The following is a 22,552-nucleotide window of genomic DNA, read 5'->3' on the forward strand; positions in this document are numbered from 1 at the left end:
TAAAGAAAATAAAGACACACTTAAAAGAACATTTGCTAGTGTAGAGATGCAATGAAAAATGAGAATAGAATTACGTTAATGCCAGTTGTAGTTTTGATTGTTACCAGACAAAAATCACAGTTTATGAAGCTAAAATATTACCATTATTATTATTACTACCACCAACTACTACTATTTTTAACCAGGATAAACATCAGAATTTTTGCTCAAATTAACCCTATAAAATGTCAAGAGAAAAATTATTATTTTTAAAAGAATAGTAATCTAAATAAAATCTAAAAATCAAATGGTTATCAGAATCCTATCCTGCCAAATATTGGAATCAGAATTTGCCTAAAAAAAATCCATTTTGATCGGGCCATTGTAAAAACTGATATTTTGAGGGGAAAAAGGTTTGTGGAAAAAACACATTTTAAGAGGAAAAAGTAACATTCTGGGCAACATGCCACATTCACCGTGTTGCGTGCACACACGAACAGCTCACTTTGTTCACCGTGTTGCGTGCACACACGAACAGCTCACTTTGCTCCTCATACATGTGGTAGAAATTCAAATTCCTCTCAATGTTTTTTGATTTATGGCGGAGGGCACTAAATGCGTGCTGATGTAACCTTGTGGACTGTTTTGTTTTCTGTCCGCAGATGACGAACAGGTGTCGGCGGTCTGAGGCAAAAACAAACTCTTGGCCGTCCTTCTCATCGTCAAGCTACATACGTGCCTGCTCTGCCTCCTGATTGGTGGATTCCTCGTTGGCTCCTCCTCTTTCTCCCCGCCCCCCCCCGCCTTAAAGCATCATGGGGGGTTGACGGACCCTGCATGCAAAAACAAAGAAAATACTGTGAAGAAGATGATGAGGAGGTGAAAGATAACATGCCTGGCACTTTTTCGACGATATAAAGACATTTTTAAACATAAAAACAACAATGTTGACATCCATCTGCACTATAAAGAAGACAAGAAAAAAAACAAGCAGGAGACATTTTGAGGACTTTCTCAATTAAACGTTTGCGCTCCTGACCCGCTCCAGGAGGTTGGAACAATGATGCCAGTATTAATGTACGCGCACACAAAAAGGACAACATTTCTCTCTCACACACACACACGCACACACACACTTGACGAGCACTTTCAGCACAAGACCTTGCGGACGCGCTCGTGGACGCCAGGGTAACGATGACGACGAGGGGCGGGATCCCGTCATCTGCAGGGATGCTGTTGGGTATCCAAAAAGCACAACAATAATGACAACAGAGGGAATCTGAAAAAGCCAGGACATGGCGCCCTGAGGACTGGAAAGCTGTCAATCATGGCCCTAGTAGACATTCCCTGTCAAGTTTGTGTGAATGTTCAAAGCGCCTTACGACTGCACATTCATCACACAACGTGTACCCCAACTTCAATGAGCAGAGTGAAATGCCTTATTCCTCAACGCATTCTTTACATCATCGTCCCGCACCCCAACACACACATACACATGAACACATAAAAGTGGAGATCCCCACAATCAGTAACACTAGGACTTGACTGAAGGACTTTTCTGTTGTTGTTGTTGTTGTTTTTGTAGACTTCGGTGATGAAGGAATGGAATAAAATAAAAGAAGAAAAATAAGGCTACCTATGAGATCAATGCCGAGGAGTGTTAAAGCCACACCCAAATGAGAACTTAAATACATCAAATAAGGTTGAAACTAACTAATAACGGACTAAATTTTGACCTCTGAGTGTCGACCAGATGCCAGCAATTAGGACGTTGTTACTATAAAAGTTACAAAAATTACATATGAAATCTGTATTGTATTTTTTTTTTTTAAACAGTTGGACGTTTACAAGATTGCAAGCTACAAAGAAAAAAAAAAGGCTCAAATATCCTGCTAATTGAATCATGGCAAGCAAGAGTCTTATTTGTTTAATAAGAATGAAGGTAAAATATGAAACTATGATAAAAAAAATTCTGAAAATAACTTGTAAAGTTTACCACAACAAAATCCTAAATTTAAGGGGAAACCTTTTCTTTCTTTCAAAATAAGAGTTGTACAAAATGCAATATTGCAAGCATAAAATGGTAATGTAACCAAAAATTCACAAATGTCAGTAACATAACATAATGAAGTTGTAGTTTTACAAGGAACAAGCAAAGGAGCCCACAATATCTCTGGTGGAGAAAAAAAGTCATGATTTAATGATCGTAACTTCATAATGTTAGAATAAAGTTTATTGAGGATAAAATCCCACTATTAATGGGAAAAGAAAAAAAACTGTCCAGATTTTACCACAAAAAATATTTTTGCAGAATAAAATCTGAATATTACCAGAAAAGTTGGAATTTTTACACTTAAAATCATAAAATGTGAATATTGTGAAAAACAAGTGAGAATATATAAGTATTGCTATAACTTTGCAACTTTTCTGGTCAAATTTTGATTTCTGCTCAAACTCTGGATCCTAATTTTCTAACTTGGTTTTCTGCGAATGAAACATTTTCCTGTAGTGTTCTTTTGAGTGTTGTGCTAAGACTCCTCGGGTGGTCCTCCAATCATAGAATTTTGCTGATCACATTGATCAGTTTGGTGACAAAAGATAAATATATACATATATATATATATATATATCATTAAAATGAACTAGACTGAGGGGGTGAGTGTTTTCCGCTGCGACAACACTAAAAAAAAGTTCTTTTTGTTACTGTGTGATATATTTTTGTTTAGTTTTGTACGGGCCGCATTTGAAGACGTGACATTGCACAAAACGTGTCGGTTTGATGTCGTTGGTAGAACTGCTACTGTTGTGATGATAATGATGATGATGATAATGACCATGATGAAGATAACATACATGTGTACATTTTAGCTGGTGATGTTCTCCTTCCCTCTACTACAACTCACACTTGTATGTCTTTTACAAAGACAATCGGTGGAGTACGCGTCTCTTGTTCTTGTTTCTTTTTTTTGTATTTTTAATACAATAATTGTAAATATTGGTTCTATTTTTGTTCAAACGTATTATGTTCATGCCTCAACATCCAGTTTTATATGAAGCTGGGAATCAATAAATCCTGCATACAGAGTACTGAGTCACAGATTTCTTTTTATGTGCCAATTTCTACCCTTGCCTCCATTCAAGCTTGTCTTTCAACCGACGTTTTCTATATTTTCTTTGTTTCAAGCAATGAATATATTGTTCAACTTATTGAGGACACTTCAAAATGCAAATTCTGCTCCCTTCCATTCTAATGCAATGGACTATTCCATTTTCTTACTGCGCATGCGCCGATTTGAATGAGGAAATGGTCAGCAATTAGAGAAGCAAGTTTGTCGGCGAGTTTTGTGGAAAACAAAGCAGTCATCCCAGTAGAACGAAAAATAAGAAATCACCATGGTAAGAAATATTATGGAAAAAAAATTCTATAAATTCTGATTTATGGGGTAATGGAGAACCACTGGCGTTCGGGAAAGGTCTTAAAGTGTGGAAATGCATAGTAGGATGTCTCTTTGGATTCACTTTGTGTGCAGAGCAAATAGCTGTTACTGTGAACTCTGAAACTTTTGTCCATTGCAATAAAACGCACTTTGTGCCTGCCCCGGATAGATTAGTGCGAGTGAAGTCGGGATGGATGAGTAAACAAAGTCAAGAACACAAATGTTTCCACGTCCTGGCCAATTAGAGGAGGCATGGTGTCATGTAGTCGGCCTCTAGAGGGCGCCATCCTCCACGAAACTGCTTAGTGTAAAAAAAAAAAAAAACGGGTGGCGGGCAGTGAGTGAGAGAAAATGTAAATGCTTAGGCCCCCTTCTGGTGTCCATTGAATAATTTGCACCCAACCATTTTCCGAAAAAACTACCAAAAGCCATACTATGGCAGGGTTTGACTTTTCTCAGCCTTCCCATGCTATGTTGATGACCAGCATCTGTATTGTGTCGTTTTCTCATGTTGCTCGTTGAGTCAGTCCTGTTTTCTTCTGATGTTTATTGAAGGTTCGCATCGAGATGTCAACCACCAACATGCTGGATAAACAAATACTCATCATGTGAGTCAAATGTGTTTTTTTTTTTTTTCTTCCGGGACATTTTTTCAAATTGTTGTTTGTTGTGTTGCTATAGGTTGTTGGAAGCCCAGACAGATGGCGCCTGTGAAACTAAAGGTAAACACTCATCAGATATTATTTGAACTAAATGGAGCTTCAATATTTCAAACTATGAGAATAGAACTGTGGGGTGGGTGAGCAGGGTTGGGTGGGATGGGTTGGAATGAATTGGAGAGGAGAACACACACTCTGATCCCATGCCTCCTTTTGTGTTTGTGTTTTTGCTCAAGGCAAATACATAGCACATGAAAATGTAATTAAGAGCATCTTGGAGCTTAATGAACATTTAACGTCTTTAATCATCAGCTTTTTTGTTTCTTATTCAATTTAATACCTTTATGAAAGACCTCAGTACACGTGTGTGTGTGTGTGTGTGTGTGTGCACGTGTGTGATGGAGTCCGTTAGTTCTCGCATTAAACGTTAGCGTTTTCTTGGGTTTAACTCGACTTGGACTCACTGACAGCTTCCCCCCGCATGGCGCTGACTCGATGTATGTCTGAAGGTTTCGCTGGATGAAGGAGAGCAGTCGGGCTTCATTAGCAGAAGGCGCACTGGAAGAAGAGAAAGAGGTGGAAAGTTCAGCAGAAAAAAAATACGTACAGGGTTCACCAGCTATAAGGAAGGTTCAAGTTTCATGGAAGGAAATGAAGGAATCTAAAAAGTCCAGACGATGTGTGTTACGGCGCGTGGCCATCGCATCTTTAGGTGATGTATGTGAGTGTCGGTTCTTCAAAGTCCCAGCTTGGCAATGTATTCTCCACCTCATTCCACTTCTGATCTGAAGCTGGAACATTGAATTGCTGTCCCTGAAAAACATGCCTCCTCATTTTGTGACTTTTGAACAAATTCCAGAATCAAAACAAGCATATAAAACACTCAAAATGTTACTTTATCCTTAGTCTTAAAAGCACAATTAACAAAGAGTAGTGTAGCTGTCCTAATAAAAGAGGCTAATCCTAATGTTACTTTATTTTAATGCTGGTTTATTGTTCAGCTGTTTGATGCCATCCTTAAATGATAATATTTTGATGTGTGAGCCCTTTAAAGTGAGGGGAAAAAAATCACATGACTCCTCAAAACCTTTGTTGTTGAAGTTTGGCTCTTTTATACGTGCATTGAGAATTGTAATATAACGGGGCCTCGTTTTGCACGCGTACTTTGTCCATATAGCATTTCCGTCGTCCATGTCGTGTGCGTGGTCCCATGTGCCCACCGCATCACTGATGGAAAATGGTGTCCCTCTCCGACATGCAAGTTGCCTGTTGCTTGTCTGTCTGCCCAATGATTGACTGGCGACCAATCCAGCGTGCACCCCGCTCCGCTTGGCCAAAGTCAGCTGAGATGGGCTCCAGCTGACTGAAACACCACCAAGCTAAACGTCACGTGATTGTCAAAGCGGCATCCGTTGACGTGGCCCACACTAGGGATTGAGGAAGGTCACCCCTTCTCTTCACCCATCACCACGGTCTCCCTGGCCAACCCCCGGTGCTCCCGCCATTGTCTCCGGCGTAGAGCGGGAGGACGCCACGTCAATGTTATCAGCACGCCGCAGACGGCGGTGGCCTTGAGGGGGACGCTCGACTTTGGCCCGTTGTCTAATTACCCTCGCGGGCGCATACTCACGGTGTGAGGCAGATGGGGCTTCAACTGTTTGAACAATCCCAATAGGAACAATTTAGTTGGCAGCCATGGGCTGACGCTGTACTTTTAGAGGACACCACTGACATGTTTTCAGCTTTGATATCCGGATCTGATCAGCCGGATGGATTTTGGAAGATTTTTTGCATTTCATGCAAAATCGGTGATTGGTTGTCTTAAAATAGTTTGCCGTTCAAACAATGACACCAATAAGAGCCATATAAAGAAACTTGATTTAACCTGGAGGGAATTCCGAGAACAGACTATTTTTTGATGTCATGTTTAAATAACTAATCATTTTTCGTGACCTCTTTTTTTGATTATTGGCACAACATGATATATCGCTCCTGGTGTTTATGGGATTGGGACAGCGTGCAAAGGCCTGCGTGCTGGATTTGCACTAACTATCCTCTGACATGTTTTTATGGTTTTGGGAAACTAATTAGGCTCGATGTGTGGATAAGTTTCCCCACTGCTTTCTCACAGATTGGCTCCAAAATTGCTACTTGGCTGTCTTTTCGTTCTTCTTTCCTCACATAAGAGCTTGGTTCGGTCTAAGGCACCGGTCTCAAACTCAAGGCCCGGGGGCCAGATACGGCCCGCCACATCATTTTATGTGGCCCGCGAAGACAAATTGTGCATCAAATTCGTGTGTCATTACTAGAATTGCAAATTGTCTTCACTTTTAATATCCTTTTTTTTTTAAATATTTGACCAGTTTTGACTGATCGTTTTTTGATTTGAAAACGAGTTATTTGTTTGTTTTGTAGCTTTTACTGTATATAATATGAGGTGTTCATACATTTATTTGGGTTGACAGTCATAATGACCCTCCGAAAGAAGCTATGACTACAATGCGGCCCGCGAAAAAAACGAGTTTGACACCCCTTAGAATCTAAGGTGTCTTTGAAATAGGTCCTGCCGCTCTCCACCTTCCAAAGGCTCGCCCTGTTACCAATTAAACGTTTAAGCCGCTGATGGCCGCTCTGTCCGCATCTTGTCAGAGATTGAGATGGATTCTCTCTCATTAAAAGCAAGAAGTCGATTGACTTGAACTCTCAAAGGGGCTTTCACAGAAGTTAGTCAAAAGTTCAATATTTACAGTAAACAAGATAACCATTTCTTCCTTTTTTTTTATTTTTACCCATTCAAGGATGGCATAAAACTGGTACAGAGAATGAACATTAAGTGGAAGAATTCATTTTGAAGATATTTTTTTTTCTCAAAATATCCTCCACGATTAAAGTGGACCACGCAGGCAGTGTTCAAATGAAATTAGTTACTTGTAGGGTTGCAAAGGGGTGGAAAATTTCCGGTAAATTTCCGGAAAGTTTCCGGTAAATTTCCATGGGAAGTTAAGCTCGGGAATTATGGAAATATTCCAAATTGGAAACTTTCCATGGGAATTATGGGAATTTATGGGAATTTATGGGAATTTATGGGAATTTATGGGAATTCATGGGAATTTAATGGGAATTTATGGGAATTGAGGGTAATTTAGTGGAAAGGTATCATATCTAAGCAAAAATAATTGTTTAGTTATAAGCAAAATAATACAATTAAAGCAGATACAATTAAAACAGATTTATTTATAAGTTGAACAATCAAACAGAACAAACACATGAACGTGGAGTTAAATTTTACTCAAAAATGAACACAAATGCATCCCCCTAATCCAAAAATCCAAACAAAGTCCCATTCAAAATGTTAAATAAATCTCTCCAAAAAAGTCCCAATCCACATGCACATAAAAAAAAGTCAGCTTCCCTAGAGCTTCTCAAGCTTCTCATTTTCTTGCTAAACCCTTTCAGGCAGTAGGCATTCGTGGGTCTCAACATCCTGCATGTCCACTTCCTCAACATCGGACTCTAACTCTTCCTCTTCAGAGTCACTGTCCAGCCTTGTGGAGGATGGCTCTTTGTCAGGCTCAAAGAGCCTCAGGTTAGCCCGAATAGCAACCAATTTTTCCACTCTCAGATTTGTGAGCCTGTTGCGCACCTTTGTGTGTGTGTTCCCAAACATGGACCAGTTTCGCTCTGAGGCAGCTGATGATGGTGGGATCTGGAGTATGATGGAGGCTATAGGTGCAAGAGCCTCCGATCCACAAAGTCCCTTCCACCAGGTGGCTGCAGATATATGCTGGCATGACTGCCAGATTGCATCCCCTTCCCAAAGGCCTTGCTTTGTTCTGTACTTTGCCAAACTGCCAAGTACTTTGCCTTTATCAAGGCCCAGGTGGTCTGACAAGGCTGTAATAACGGTGTAAGCACTGCTCATCTCTTCCCCAGAGAGTAAATCCCTGTCATATTTTGGGTCCAGCATGTATGCTGCTGCATGCAACGGCTTCATGCAGAACTCCCTGCGCTTTTCTAGCAACTTCACAACAGCAGTTTCCTCTGCTTTAAGCAGTAGGGAAGTGGGCAGGACTGTCTGGATGTCTTCTTTGAGGTCTGCAAAAAGACACTGGACATCTGATAAGATGGCACCATCACCCTCTATCTTGGCTATTGCTGCTGCAATTGGTTTGAGGATTCCCAGACTGCTGGACAATCTTTCCCAAAACACATCATCTAACATGACTTTCTTTATGTCACTTTCGATGCCTGCAGTCTGGGATATGGCCATCTCTTGCAGGGACTCCTTTCCATCCAAAAGACTGTCATACATGATGACAACGCCACCCCATCGTGTGATGCTGGGGAGCTTCAGCGTGGTATTTTTGTTTTTTTCCTTTTGCTTTGACAGATAAGTTGCTGAAGCTACTTGTTTGCCCTTCACATACTTGACAACATGCTTCACTCGCTTGTATAGAGTGTCCATTGTCTTTAGTGCCATTATGTCTTTAAGGAGAAGATTGAGAGCATGGGCAGCACAGCCAATGGTTGTTATATGAGGGAAGGTCTCCTCCACGTGTTCCCAGGCAACCTTCATATTTGCCGCATTATCAGTCACAAGTGCAAAAACCTTCTCTGGTCCAAGATCATTGATGACCACTTTCAGCTGATCAGCAATGTAGATGCCTGTGTGTCTGTTGTCCTTTGTGTCTACACTCTTGAAGAATACAGGTTTAGGAGTGGTGACAATGTAGTTGATGATACCCTGTCCACGGATATTTGACCATCCATCTGAGATGACTGAAATACAGTCTGCTTTGTCAATAGTTTCCTTGACTTTTGTCTGCACCCTGCCAAACTCTTCATCCAGCAAATGAGTGGATAGCGCATGTCTGGTTGGGGGGGTGTATGCTGGCCGGAGAACATTCAAAAATCTCTTCCAGTACACATTGGCCGTTAGCATCAGGGGTGAGCCAGTTGCATAGACTGCACGAGCGATACACTCATCTGCACGTCTCTTGCTTTGTTCATCCATATGATAAAAGAATCCTCTGATGCCAGAGGGACCAGGAGCTGATGAGAGGGTATCTGACTCTGATGCGGCTGATGTAGCTTTATTTTCATCTGTAGTGGAACTCCCATCTGTTGCACGTGTTGAGCCTTGAGGAAATTTGTTGCACTTTGCAATATGCTGCTGCATTTTTGTGGCATTTTTTGTGTATGCCTTTTCACAATATTTGCAGATATACAAAGACTTTCCTTGCAAATTAGCTTGTGTGAAATGTCTCCACACATCGGATGGCGCACGTGGCATTTTTCTCTCTTTGATGTCCCTGAGCTGTTGAAGTTATATTAAAATTATTAAATTGTTTATAATTTAATATAAAAAAACAACTAAATGTTATTGTTCTTAATTCTTAACCCACAACTCTGAAAAAATACAACAATGTGTCTGTGAAGCTACACATCCCTGGGGATGTGTCCAATGTATCCTGGTGGAGATACAACTCATAAAATCCAAAATATACAAGATGTTTTTAAAACTATTAGTTATTGTTATTTACTTAGGTGCAAATGATATCTAGCAACATCAAAGTTCCACTCCTGTCTGTTAAAGTGATATTTACTGTATAAATTGTGGTTTATTTGGTTTTGACCAGTTTTATTTTTTCCACCATAAGGCTAAATATAGCACTTACATATAAAAATATCTCTAAATATATTACCATATAATGTCATCAAAACTTACTTCACTTCATGCAGTCCACAGGCTCAAAAGTCTGGCTTCAATTTGTGTGCTCTGGACTCAAAAGTGTGGTCCAGAATTGTATAAATCATCTGTGCATGTGATGGAGGAATGAACAGCACATGTAGGGGGCGTGGTCTCAGTGGCCCTGCAGCTATGTGAGCATGTGATAGCAAAGATATTCAACTGTGCTGCATGATATCTGGTTGTTTTAGTCAGGATTATGCTAAAATATTATTTTACACAACTATATTTAAGTTCCCTAATAAGAACATACCTTCAGTTTAGTAAATTCCCGGTTTATTCCCGTTTATTCCCGTTTATTCCCGTTAATTCCCGTTAATTCCCGTTAATTCCCATGGAAAGTTTCCAAGTTTGAAAATTCCCGGAATTTTGCAACCCTAGTTACTTGCAGTACCGACAGTTGTGCAGCCTTTATAACAGTTTCAAGTCGATAATTAAATGGAGCCACACCAAGCCCCAAATGTACCAACACCAACGTCCCCGTTGGCATCTTTTCAAACATGACGCAACATTCATGGAAATAACATGCTCCGTTTTTTAATACCCTCAAAGAAGCCCCCTGCTAGGGAATTATCACCTCATCAGCCACGCGCGCACGCGCACCATCTTACTTCATTTCCCCCCATTGTTTTTTTTATCTGCTCTCAAAGCCTTGCGAGACACCCCCGTGATGAAAGCACGGCTAAATGAATCCACGCAGAATGTCAATGAGAAGGCAGAGGCTCTCATTGGCTTGCGGCCGCCGCTTCAGAAATCATTCCGCAGAATTTCCCCCCGGTCGCTCTCGGTGCGAATATTTTCACACACGCCCCTGAGGTGGAGATATAAGACGGCGCCCGAGGGCAGGACCCAATCAGAATCACACTCGCTCAGAAAAAATCAACTTGACATTTGCATAATGCTAAAAGTCGATGACCACTTTCTGCCAGGAATTACAGTTATCCCTCGCTACTTCGCGTTTTGTTTATCGCGGCTTCGCTACATTGCAGATTTTTTTTTTGGAACCAATTATCCGCGATAAACGAGGGATTACTGTACTCCACATTTGCTCTTCATTTTGTCCTTTATTGAGTATATATATTTTTTGGGCCACGAGAAAAGAGTACAGTGAAGTCTCACACTCATGGTTAAAATCATATATTCATAAAAATGGGATTAAATACGGAGCTGTCAATGTGGCGTGATTTTTTTTGGCTGGCAAACATATTCAAGTGTATGTTTGAACGTACTCGAAAACACGTTTGAACGGAATCACAAATACGTTCAAACGTGCGCAAACGCTCAAATGTACTCAAATATACGTTTGAACGTACCCGTAGCTATGTTCCCATAATACCACAGGGTAAGGACTTGCGCATGCATGAAAAAATATATATTAAAAGCTATTTTGTTTCAAGCATTTGCCCTAAATTATTTGAAAATTTAGAAATTAAAATTGTTTATTTGTATTTCTTCTGGTTTTATTGTGGCAGTAGTACGTAATTTACATTCAACATTTTTAATGAAACAGGTAACCACAAATTTTCTTTCCACAGCATTTGATTGTATATACGGCGGTTGATTTTCTGGCCCACTATGTAGGAGAAAACTCGTTTTATGTAGTTCGCCTTTGAAAAATGTCTTTTGTGAGAGCAGTCCTGGACCTTTTCCGAAACACTTTGTATATCAGAAATTCTATTCTAAGAGCAGCTCTACAAAGAAAAGTGGAATGAAACTTATTGCAAAATAGTTTGCAAAATAATTGTGTTTAAAGTCAGAACGGTAGGTAACATTTACATACAGTGAGATTTATTTACATATTAAGCCAAGCCAATGATTAAAGCATAATTTGCATTCAGCTACACTACAACACATTTTGTCTCGCTCATTATTTTTCTCCTCCTTGGTGCCGTTAATTTCTTTAATGCCTTCCAGTGCAAGGGCAAACAATACATCATAACTGTTTGCATAATGGAAAAAACTTTTTCTAAACTCTTCTTTTGCTCAAAAGACCTTATGTCATGAATATTCATTGTGGTAAAAATAAATGCTAATAATAAAGTGTTTTATTCACATTACGTGTTTGTTCAATTAAAGCAACGATAACCATATTGATTTATTATTATTATTTTTTTAAATAACCGACAGTAGTCTATAAGTTGTTGCTATAGTGACCTTGGAGTTTCTATTTTTGCTGGTTTCATGCTGACAATGAACTACTTTAACTTGAATTGAAGAGCTTTATTTAGTCAGATTAAAGCGCCGTTTTGTAGAAAAGTCATGTTGTGCCATCGATAGGCAATTCTAAGCCTTTTTGGTGGGCCATCAATTATATTTCTGGGGTATTCACAAACGTTTTTGATTCAAAGTATGAACTGCACATGTGTATTGCTTAAGTAGTTTTACTTCATTTTACAATGGCGAACTTCTCTTTAAACTCGTGCAACAGCCTCACCGTGTTAATTTCCAGCTGTTCTAAACTGTGAAATCCATCACATCACTTAATGGCACCCGCTGTCTTTTTATTATATTTTTTCACAACCCCAGACGTGACGAGTCCTAACACATGACGAAACACTGAATAATTAAAAGCCCACCCTCGAGGATTCACAGAAACCACCGTATTTATAGCAAGCAACAAAATTGATCCTTCAGTTTGAAAGTTCTTTTGTCAAAATCCATCATCTGTAAAAACAAGTTTCAAATGCTGCAGTCATATACTCGATGCTAAAAACACTGCTTTCACTTTCAGTACATAAGAGAGTTGTTTCGGTAGGCTTAACGGCATAGAAAATGAAGTTGCCTGTCCTGCCGACAGGCATGAGTACTAGGTTTAAAAAGTCTGACTCGGAATTCCAGACTTCCCCAACTCACTTTGTATCTAGTTAGCCTGGACAGATTCCTTATTTTCATTTACACAGAAAACCAAAGGCACTAAACCATACTTGTAATAAGAGATGCTAAATATGTCGTTATTTTTATGACTATCATCATGGCTTCTTCATGGTCGAGTGCTCATTATTGGTACGGTTATGGAGATGAGAAGTAATGTAATAGTTATACACCAAAATAGTGGCTGGGGACTTTCATTACCTATCAGCACAGATGATGGGAGGCCTTTATTAACACATTTTGGAAATATTAAACACTTTTAGCAGGAATACAACTCCGGCGAAGTGAAAATGGAGTTCAAAATAAAATAGACATTTCAAATATAATTTTAAATATTTTTTTCTTAACGGGAACGGATGTAGTTGAAGCATGTTGTTTGGTGCACTTAACGTGAAGCAAACTGTGAACTTTAAGCTAAAGCGTCATTTTTCTTGCACGTAACAGAAGCATTGTTGTCATTGTACGGAGGAACGTTTCCTCGAGGTCATTACGACCACCTCAGGTTTATTTGAGGGAGGCATTTATTTGTCTTGAGCGGATGACGCACACGGAGACTAATTGTGGCGTCTATTAGTGGGCCAGCCACTATTAGCGGGAACAAGCTAATCATGCAAATCTTGCTAACAATGTCACACATTTTTCCCGACTGTCTCCATTCAGTCATTCGACTGTGTCTGCATATGAAATTTAAGGAGCCATTCAATTCTTTATCGCACCTCCATATCCGCCACCGGTTTCGCACTTGCTAATTGACTGTTTCTTCTGGGCCAGATGAATGGCGCAGATCAGCGACTGCTGCTGCCGCCTTTGTACGTTGTAATAATGTGCTCGTAAAGATAAGCATTGCGGGCAAAACGCCGTCGGTCTCGCAGTAGCCTACGTCCCTCTGCTTTTTGTTTTCGTATTATGACTTGGTTTCATAAATATGAAATATGCCCAAAAGAAGCCTGAGCTTCAGTGATGCAACTTGATCATCTTGCCAGCAAGGCCCGATATGCTGTCGTGTCCTTCATATCAGATCACTCACTGAAACTGTCTTGTATTGGTTGAGAAACAGATCCAGACTCCTCCAAGCAAACCAGTAGTATCTCCAGTTGGTTTGATTATTGTTAGAGTCGTCCGACTTTACCTGACTTTGTAATGTTTTAAATATTTCCTGTTAATATGTTTATTCCTTGAGTGATTCTGGTAAGATTGTTTTGTTTACTTTGTGTATGAAGTGCTATAGACTGTAAATAAAGCTCCTTGCTTTACTCCCAAAAATTGATAACGATCTTGCCAAAAAGCAAAAGAGGCACAAAATCATGTATTTGACGGATCTGCAGTACTGTCCATATTAAGACATACCTTCAGTTTTCTGAACGACGGTGTGTAGTGAAATTCTATGTCTTTTTATTTTTTGTTAGCAACCCTTACTGTCTCAAGTTCATAATCACACTAATGCTTCCCTAGTCTTTAATGCTTTACTATAATTCATCGACAAATAAGTAAATAAAATCTTAAAACCGCCATTTGTTTATTTTGCTACCAGTAGTAGTGCTTTTAAAATCAATTAGCAACAAAGCATGTTTTTCAGCTCTGAAAAAAATGTCATGCCACTTCCTATTTAGTGACCACATACTATGTATAATCGTTTCAAACTGTTGGCAGCAAATCAATTTGTGTTGCGCCTCAGATCGCTGACTGATCAGTCAATAAACTCTGTTATGAGGATGTAATGAGTGAAAAACATGTTTTTTCTTTGAATGTGCTATCAAATTCGACCTTCGAACTAATGATGAGCTCAAAATCAATTAACTACCGTAAATTCCGGACTATAAGCCGCACCAGCTAAAATTGGGGGATATTTTAGTTTTTTTCTTATATAAGCCGCACCGGACTATAAGCCGCACGTGCACACGCGTTTTTTTTTTACAAAGAAAGACCGTTCACAGAAAGCCTTTTTAAAGTTTTTATAAACATACTTTAACATGTCTTTCTAAACATTGCCTGTGATGAAGGGTTTAGAGCCCTTTGACGCAGGTCACCTAACCTGCATTCCTACTAAAGCTCATACTAGTCACAAGCAACACAGCCAGAATAAGCAGCAGCCATAGTAGTGTTTCAAAATAGTATTTTTGTTGTTGTTTCTTTCTTCAAGATACCGCAGTGTATAAAAGTGATCAAGTCAACACAAAAATCACGAAAAAAAATCCTTATATAAGCCGCACCTGACTATAAGCCGCAGGGTTCAAAATTTTGGAAAAAAGTCGCGGCTTATAATCCGGAATTTACGGTACTATGTCAATTAATGTTCTCGGTAAGGACTTTCCAGATCTTAGGTGATTTAGTTAATATGCCACCATGTTATGATGAAAAGAAATATTATGATAAGTGAATGCCACAAGTACTCACTTAATGGTTCCTTGAATACACCAGCTGTCATTAGTCAGACTGTAATATTGAGAGGTCTTCGAAAAACAAGTTACTCCATGTCCAACTGGTATACTTTTGTGTCATGACCACGCCGTGTATTTTCAATGTAATCATGCAGAGCCCTGTCATGACTCTCTGACTCTGTGTCCCTTTCCAACAAATATTCACTTAACCCAGCAAAGAATTAAATGTCAGTACACATTAACAGCCTTACAAAGCGGCAAGCAGACGCGTTTTAATTGACTCGTTTTTCTTTGTCAAACTGTGAAGCCGTCGCCCAGTAGCGTCGTCCAATTTTGAATAAACGTTGAAGAGAATGGAGGACAATGACCGTTCGTTTAATCACACACAATCTACTCTCAGCTGAAACAAATGTTTTCTATTCCAATATGACCAAATTGTTTGATATATGTATATAGTTGCTTAGCTCCATTGTTGCTTGGCCAAGGGGTAGGCCTCTGAGGCTCATTGATAAGGCTGAAGTCAAATAGCAGTAGAATAACAGCGCATTTGTTTTTTCCCTTTCTCTTTATTAAAAGACTAACCCGCTTGATTTGAGGCATTTAGTGGAGACAGCGCAATGCAACGTAATTGGATATGCGTGGGAGCAGATCGTGGTGCTTGATCAATACAAATGACTGCAGGCATGTTTCGCCTCCCGCTGACATTTTGTAGTCCTCGCCAGTGATTGTTCGAACCAATTCAAATGTTCATTGGGCCTGTCAGAGCCTTGGTCTTTACGATCTCGCTGGCCCACTTGTTTGGTTGACACGCTAATGCATTAAAGATAGACTTTGCTTAAGATGTTATTTGTCTCAACAGCCGCACCTAATTTCACTCCATTGCAACAAATTGATTGTGGCAGCTTCAGTACTTCAAAGCGGGTTCCACATGCAAAAAACAGAAAGAAGAAAAGTAGAAAATTCCTCCCCCAAAGTCAGTTTAACAAAAATATAGAACTAGGTGGGCACGACTATCATGTAAAAAAAGAACCTATGGGTGTAGACACACTTGATGTCTCCCATTTTAGTTCGAAGAAGCCATTTTAGAGTTTACTTCAGAGAGAACAAATTACAATTTTGCGTGTAGGTGGGTCATGGTGCTGAGGTTCCAAGACGCCATTAAACACTGCTTGAAAATTCGCCGCCCAAAGCCAGTTCAACTCGGGAACAAAATCATTGGTAGATCCACAAAAAAGAACTCAAGAGAACTTGCCTGGAAAGGCAGTTAATCCTTGAGAGTATATGTCCACCCGCAACCAACTTTGAATCAGGTCTACCAGACAGATGGATGACACTAAATTGCCAAATATGACGAAACAAAGCCTTCAAGTTGAAATTGACTCGGCTCCAATGGACAACATCCATCTCGAGCTGCATGACGTAAACGTCTGCAATGAAAAGCTATGAGCAGAAATGAAAGTTTGTGCGTGCCTGAAGCGAAGCCTACCAGTTTAAGGTTGCAAAAGTCATTCATTAGGATTCGCTCCTCTCCCGCGCACCTTTCCAAAATTCGCCAACGTGCATTAGCCGCAAATTGTCAGTTCAGTGGGAAGTTGATTGACGATTTCAAGCAGTTGTGCCAGGGATGACACATTTGCTCGCTGTTGGTTGCCAGTCGTGAATTTAGCTCCTAACAAAAAAGGCTCTGCGTATTTTCTTGTTATTGTTTTATTTCTAGAGGTGACGATAAACTGTTCACAATGTCAAAACCCGACCTTACCGCTTCTGCTCGCAAACAGAGTACAAATAAAGTGCAAACGCCCTAGCCTTGTGCCCTTTATTGATGCTCCAGCGTGTTCGTGCAGACATCATATATTTATATCGGGCTGCAAGAATATTTTTCTCGCATGTTTCACGGAATGCAAATCCTCGGCATCGCGGCCGAGGTCACGAGATGAGATGTAATTCCTTGGGCTCGGTGGGCTTCATCTATATAGCCACTCCACATATAAAGTTAATGGAGCGCGGTGAAGTCAAGGGAGGCGAGAATACGGGACGAGGATTTACTTTGCCTTTTTTAATAGCTAAGAATACATCCTGTTGTTTTGCAGATTTAATGGTGCTGCGGTGTTCTCTCCATGTAACTCGGTAACAGGTCCCAGTGGGGAGGTACACACTGTGAGAAGTCGTTCAACGGAGCTTTCTGTTTTCTTAAACCGCATCAGCAACTTGTTTCACATGTAGGTAAACAGCGTCATAGCCTTATGGTTAGGAATTGCATGAGGGGAAATGTGCATTGTAACCGGAGCACCGGTCGAGCCGGTGCAACGCATCTGATGTTTGGCGCACAATCACAAACAAAGTTATTGCTGTTTTGAAGGGACCGCTTTTTTTTATCACGCTAGAGACGACTACCAAAAAAGAATGCCTTGCTTTCTCCCACACAATAACCTCAACAAACACTATTCGCAGATATATTTTACATATTTTAACTTTGGTAATCAGACAAAATCTCTCCATCAAATTCATTCTTTAAGGACCCCAGGAATTCATTTCATTATGCAAATGTAAAATAAACCCAAATGGTTGATTCAGACAAAAACGGCTGATTCTGAGAAAAATAGAAAACTTCCTTTGTCTTTTTAGACATGACTTCTCGAGACCTTTTGAGAATGTGCATGGAAATTTGACAGAGAGTGGCTGTGAGCAAATATGATTTTATGAAATAGTTCGTGTGCTAAAATAACCGGGATGTAATTAAGGGACGTGTAGGTGCATGTTTTTTTTATTTTTTAAACTGAATTATGAATGATGAAGAAAGCCTTTATAACATTTTATAAATTATAAATTATGTGAAAAAATCATTTAATTCAAATGACTGCAATATAGGTATCATTGCCTTGATTTTAATTGTAGGTGGGGCGGGGACTAATATGAAGGACAAAAAAAGGCAAGGGCATTTCTTGGGGGGAAGGTTATGAAAGGTGTGTAGTGCATTTCAGTCCCAATTCTCGTTGGGTTGCTTGCTCTCACAGCCAGAAGTCATTTATTTTGTAAAAAAAATTATTTGATTTGAATCTTCTATGTGGTGTATTTGAGTCATCTGTTTATGTTTGACAAGATGTTGCACTTGTTAAATGCTATATTAGCATCTTCTCTCATTAGCCGCAATCTCTCTCATTTGGTAGTTGAAGCCTCGCCGGGATTGTCTCACTTAGAACGTGAGCGGCCTCTTGAGTGTGATAGTCAAGAACCGGGAGTTCCTGCTGGTGGCGGTGGGCGCCGATGGATTTCCCTGGTAATTAGGGGTGACATTTTCCAAAGGCTAAAGCTGACATCAAAGCGCACATCAACTAAGGAGGCGCTTGTTTCCTGAGAAAAGGTTAGGAAAGACCCCGACGCCCGCAGGCCCGTTTGCCTTTTACTGCGTCTTCAGTGAAGCAGACAGCTGACAGTTTGCATTAACGCCGTGCAGACCAGCATGGAGGCACACTGCTTTGACTCCTCTGCTTTCTCTGGATAGGAAAGCAGCTAGCCAAGCAAATGATCAAGCACAAGTGACTAAAAGGCTTCCTAATGCAAAAAAGCATGCAGTCCTTTTCGTTGCTTTTCGAGACATTTAGTCAAGGGGAATAAGCTCAACAAAGTCGACTGAACGTATTGTAAAATTGTTCAAACCTATTGACAAAGATGTTTGAACCAACTGGTAAAGTCATTTGAATGTATTGGTAAAACGTTGTCTAAATGCAAAAACAGCCATGAGGTTGACAATATGCCTGAAGGACTTTACCAATCATATTGGAATGAAAAATATGTTTTCCACATTGGCCATTCCATGCTTCTGCAGTTTCTTTTTACATACAGTTCACTTTTTTTCTCAAGCATATTGGCCAGTCGCAACACATAAAGTGAAACCTTGACTGTCAAGTTAGATTTATTCTGAGACCAAGGTCATGACTAAATGTACTTGACTGTCAGATCATTTTTCAAGTGCTCCTATTATGCTGCAGTAAGAGTGTTTTTAATCACTTTTTGCGTTATACGTATGCTAGCATTAAGATAGCAGATTTTCATTGGTTGAACATGCCCGTGTTTATTTAACAATGTGTAATACTCTGTTTGTTTAATGTGCCGATGTTAATCTTGACTAGGAGTGACAGCTTGAAGGAAGCGCACTTTGCCTCCGAGACTCGTTTTAGCAAGTGAGATTATTTTTTTTTGTTTGCTGTTAGTGAAAGTCGATATAGTCTGGCATTTCCTGATAGTGAGAAAGTGAAAACAGGTGCTTTCTATTCTTTATTGAGCCAAGGCACCAATTTCACATTTATAGAATCAACGCCAAACTAACGTCAAATATAGCAATAATGAATAATAATAATGATGATCTTGTAATAATAAAGGTTTCTTATACGAGCATTTTAACCGTTGTGCCTGTCACTATACATTGCTGCCATAAATACATGAACTGTAATAGTTTCGTCATCTGGAAAAAATTGATGGGCAAAATGTTTGGAGACGCGCATATCACATTGAAATTATGCTGAAACGAGTCCACCTGAGTTGCTCTTTTTGTTGGCCGTCAACTGAAGGCATGTTTTCCTTTGTCGCGTGGCACCACTGTTCGCACAAGTGAGTTCACCTGAGGAAGACGCTTTGCACTCGAAAAGCGTCCCGAAGCAACCATGACACGGGTGACAAGGGTCAACGGCGTGCCTCCTTGCTTCGCGCCTGACAGGCGGGATGTCACGGCCGGGTCACAGCCAATCAGCTTAGTTGCCATGGAAATGCTTTCTCAGCGTCGGCGACACACAGACAAACTGGATACTTTTTTAGGTACGCCTGTACAATCGATGAGATCCAATGTTACGGCTTTTTAAAAAGATACACTCGGTATATCCACTTTTTATTCCGAGTTTTTCCATTTAACCACGTTGAGTCTCCAAAATCTCTTATTATTTGGCCAAATATTAAATTCAAAAGTCATCTCAGGGTACGGCATTAGCTATATGCACACACAAACACGTTACGTACACACTGTAAACTGAAAAGGAAAAAATTCCTTTCGTCATTCATGAGGATGTTGGTGAACGTAGCTTTTAATGTCTGGATTTTGTTTTTTTTTATTCCTCCATCTGTTCCATTTGCATTTTTTGCGTTAATGAAAGCCATCACGGGAAGACGCTTTAAATCCTTCCTGTTTTCCTCGATGGATTTTAACTTTGGGGATTTCTGCCTGCTGACTGCTGGCTTGGAACAAAGCTGGGTTCTCTTTGAGTAAAGTCGTTTCCTTCAACAGAGCCTTTTAATGCCAGGTTGCATCTGCTTTTACGAGATGAAAACTTGATCTTCCCTCGCGGACGCATTGAATTTATGCTTCTATTTGTCATGCATCACATCAAATGCATATGCTAAGGGAGATCTGAGCGTGTTTGATAGATACAAACGATGGAGACATCAATATAAGTGAATGTTAATCAGTTGGATATTTACCGCACACCCGTGACCACAAAGCGCCGTCCCCACCCTCCGTTCATGTTTCAACAACGAAACAGAAACCCTTTACCCAGGTTGTTTATATTTTTCAGAAGACTGCCTGGCAACAACTGCTAAGTACAACCTGATCAAAGAAGAATGATTCTTTTGTTTTGCCTGTACCCAACCAGCTCCATGCATGAATAGAAATTGTTACTAAATTCATCTAATTTAAGATGAGAACATTTTTCAAGTAGAGTGATATGGGATATAAGTGACTTTTCCGGCATGGTTCCAATAAGTAATGGAGGTTGCAGGAGAGCACGAATGAAGCTATTTGAATGGGCAAAGCTAATCAAAATGTACTTTTTTAAAAAAAAGAAAGTGTTGTCTTGCACAGGCGTTAATTTCGAACGGAAAATGTCAAGACGAGGCCCAAGAACAAACCCACGCAGGCAAAGAAGATTAAGATAAACAACGTCTCCTTCTTCCAAAATGAGGTTTACCAGTTTTTTTTTTTCCTCCTCCTCGCTTACATTTGAGTTTGATGTCAATCTCCTTTGTGTGTCTGCGAGATATCGCACAGTGAAATGTAAAAGGTGCTCATCCTAATTAAGTTTTGCTTTATGAAAACCTTAATGAGAAACCGTTTGCCTTGTTTGTTTGTTTTAATCTTAAAATGTGCGTGACTACACTTGTTTTGAAAGTGACACTGCCAACTTTATAACTATTGTCTCTGAGCTGCAACAAATAACCCACAAAAGTCAAATCGGCAGACCATTTGAGATTCCTCAAGCAATTATCAAATTTGGTCCTCAAGTGAACAGATGCTTCTATTTGTGTGTTTTTATGTTTTCCAGTGGATTCAATCGTTGAATGGTGTTCTTCTGTACATTTTTCATGCTGTGTGGAAGCATGTTGGAAGTGAAAGTTGAGGTAAGACAGTTTAGACATTTATGAGTTTTGTAAGATGGTCACACTTTAATGTCCCTGTCAAGATGAAAGTAAAAATGTCACAGCGCGGAAGAGTGTCGTTAACAACCTCAAGTTTAACTTCATCCTGGTCCTTTTTGGACTAGCAATACATGCCGTTATTAATGTAGTAGACTTTCTTTTTGTTTCAGATTTTTGTGCTGCATGTTATAAATAATAATTGAGAATAACTGTCAACTGTGGCCATGGGAAGTCCTTTGAGACATGTTTGTGATTAAGGGCTAGTATATAAATCAAATTGAGTTGACTTGACTAAACTGCTCAATTTTATGCTTACAAGTAATGCAACCTCAGCTTAATTTGCTCTGTGGTCCTACTCTCAAAATCATGGAAAGTCAAGCCGTTGTCTCCGCTCTGCAGCTCTGTCTAACCACAGCCCATTATTGTTCTTAACAGTCAATCAAATACCACCATATCTTATTTCACTTTACAAGGATTTTAATAACATAATTAACATATTTAGGCCACGAGTAACACAAGCTAAACTTAGCTCCTCCGCTGTACTTACACATGACACCGATGACTACTTTCCTGGGAGGCAGGGTTTGCTGTCATTCTCAATGAATCATTTACTAAGGCTTTTCAATGCAGCATTATATCCACAAGACAACAACAAAAATTGCTGTTATACCCTTTCCGTAGGTTGCTAACCTTGAATGCGGCGCCATCGTGATGCCTGAAAGGCATTTTGCTCTCATCAAGAAGCACAAATCTCATTTGCACGGCACATTTTGCCGCACAAGAATCCCACAAAGCGATATTGCTTTGTGAGACTAAATGGATTTGAAAGTGCCTTCACACTCACACATTGATGTGTTTTACGTTGACTGCATAATATCACTGCAGCAAAAAGCAAAACAGTGTATATCTACGTATATACTGTACAGTCTTCCATTGGATAACAATAACTGTAGCTGAGCCATCTATCTGAGCTTTTGTGCATTAGAATACTAGCTCTCCGTAGGGCATCTAAGCAACGTAAAGACTTTTAGTTGTCACTTTTGGCTGCCGGTGATCATTATTTGCTGAAATTTG

The 22,552-nt window shown here is 39.8% G+C and overlaps 1 protein-coding gene and 1 long non-coding RNA gene across 10 annotated transcripts in view; both read left to right on the forward strand.

Moving 5' to 3' along the window:
• Window positions 1–3,063, forward strand: part of LOC133155879 (rap guanine nucleotide exchange factor 2-like) — a 69,346-nt gene extending 66,283 nt beyond the window's left edge. For all 7 annotated transcript variants that reach the window (XM_061281523.1, XM_061281541.1, XM_061281549.1 and 4 more), the window contains one exon: window positions 642–3,063. Coding sequence is in view for 1 of the 7 variants with exons in the window: in XM_061281549.1 (XP_061137533.1) it covers window positions 642–667 (26 nt within the window). In the remaining 6 variants the exon portion in view is untranslated. The remainder of the gene's footprint in view (window positions 1–641) is intronic.
• Window positions 3,064–3,264: 201 nt separating this feature from the next.
• The window catches only part of LOC133157614 (uncharacterized), a 32,161-nt gene continuing 12,873 nt past the window's right edge, over window positions 3,265–22,552 (forward strand). For 2 of the 3 annotated variants that reach the window (XR_009715045.1, XR_009715047.1), the window contains exons 1-5: window positions 3,265–3,375; window positions 3,972–4,024; window positions 4,098–4,138; window positions 4,585–4,796; window positions 21,385–21,460. This is a non-coding gene — a long non-coding RNA (uncharacterized LOC133157614). The remainder of the gene's footprint in view (window positions 3,376–3,971; window positions 4,025–4,097; window positions 4,139–4,584; window positions 4,797–21,384; window positions 21,461–22,552) is intronic. The other variant, XR_009715046.1, reaches the window with a different exon arrangement.

Source organism: Syngnathus typhle, linkage group LG1, assembly GCF_033458585.1.
Source record: "Syngnathus typhle isolate RoL2023-S1 ecotype Sweden linkage group LG1, RoL_Styp_1.0, whole genome shotgun sequence".
Taxonomy (NCBI): domain Eukaryota; kingdom Metazoa; phylum Chordata; class Actinopteri; order Syngnathiformes; family Syngnathidae; genus Syngnathus; species Syngnathus typhle.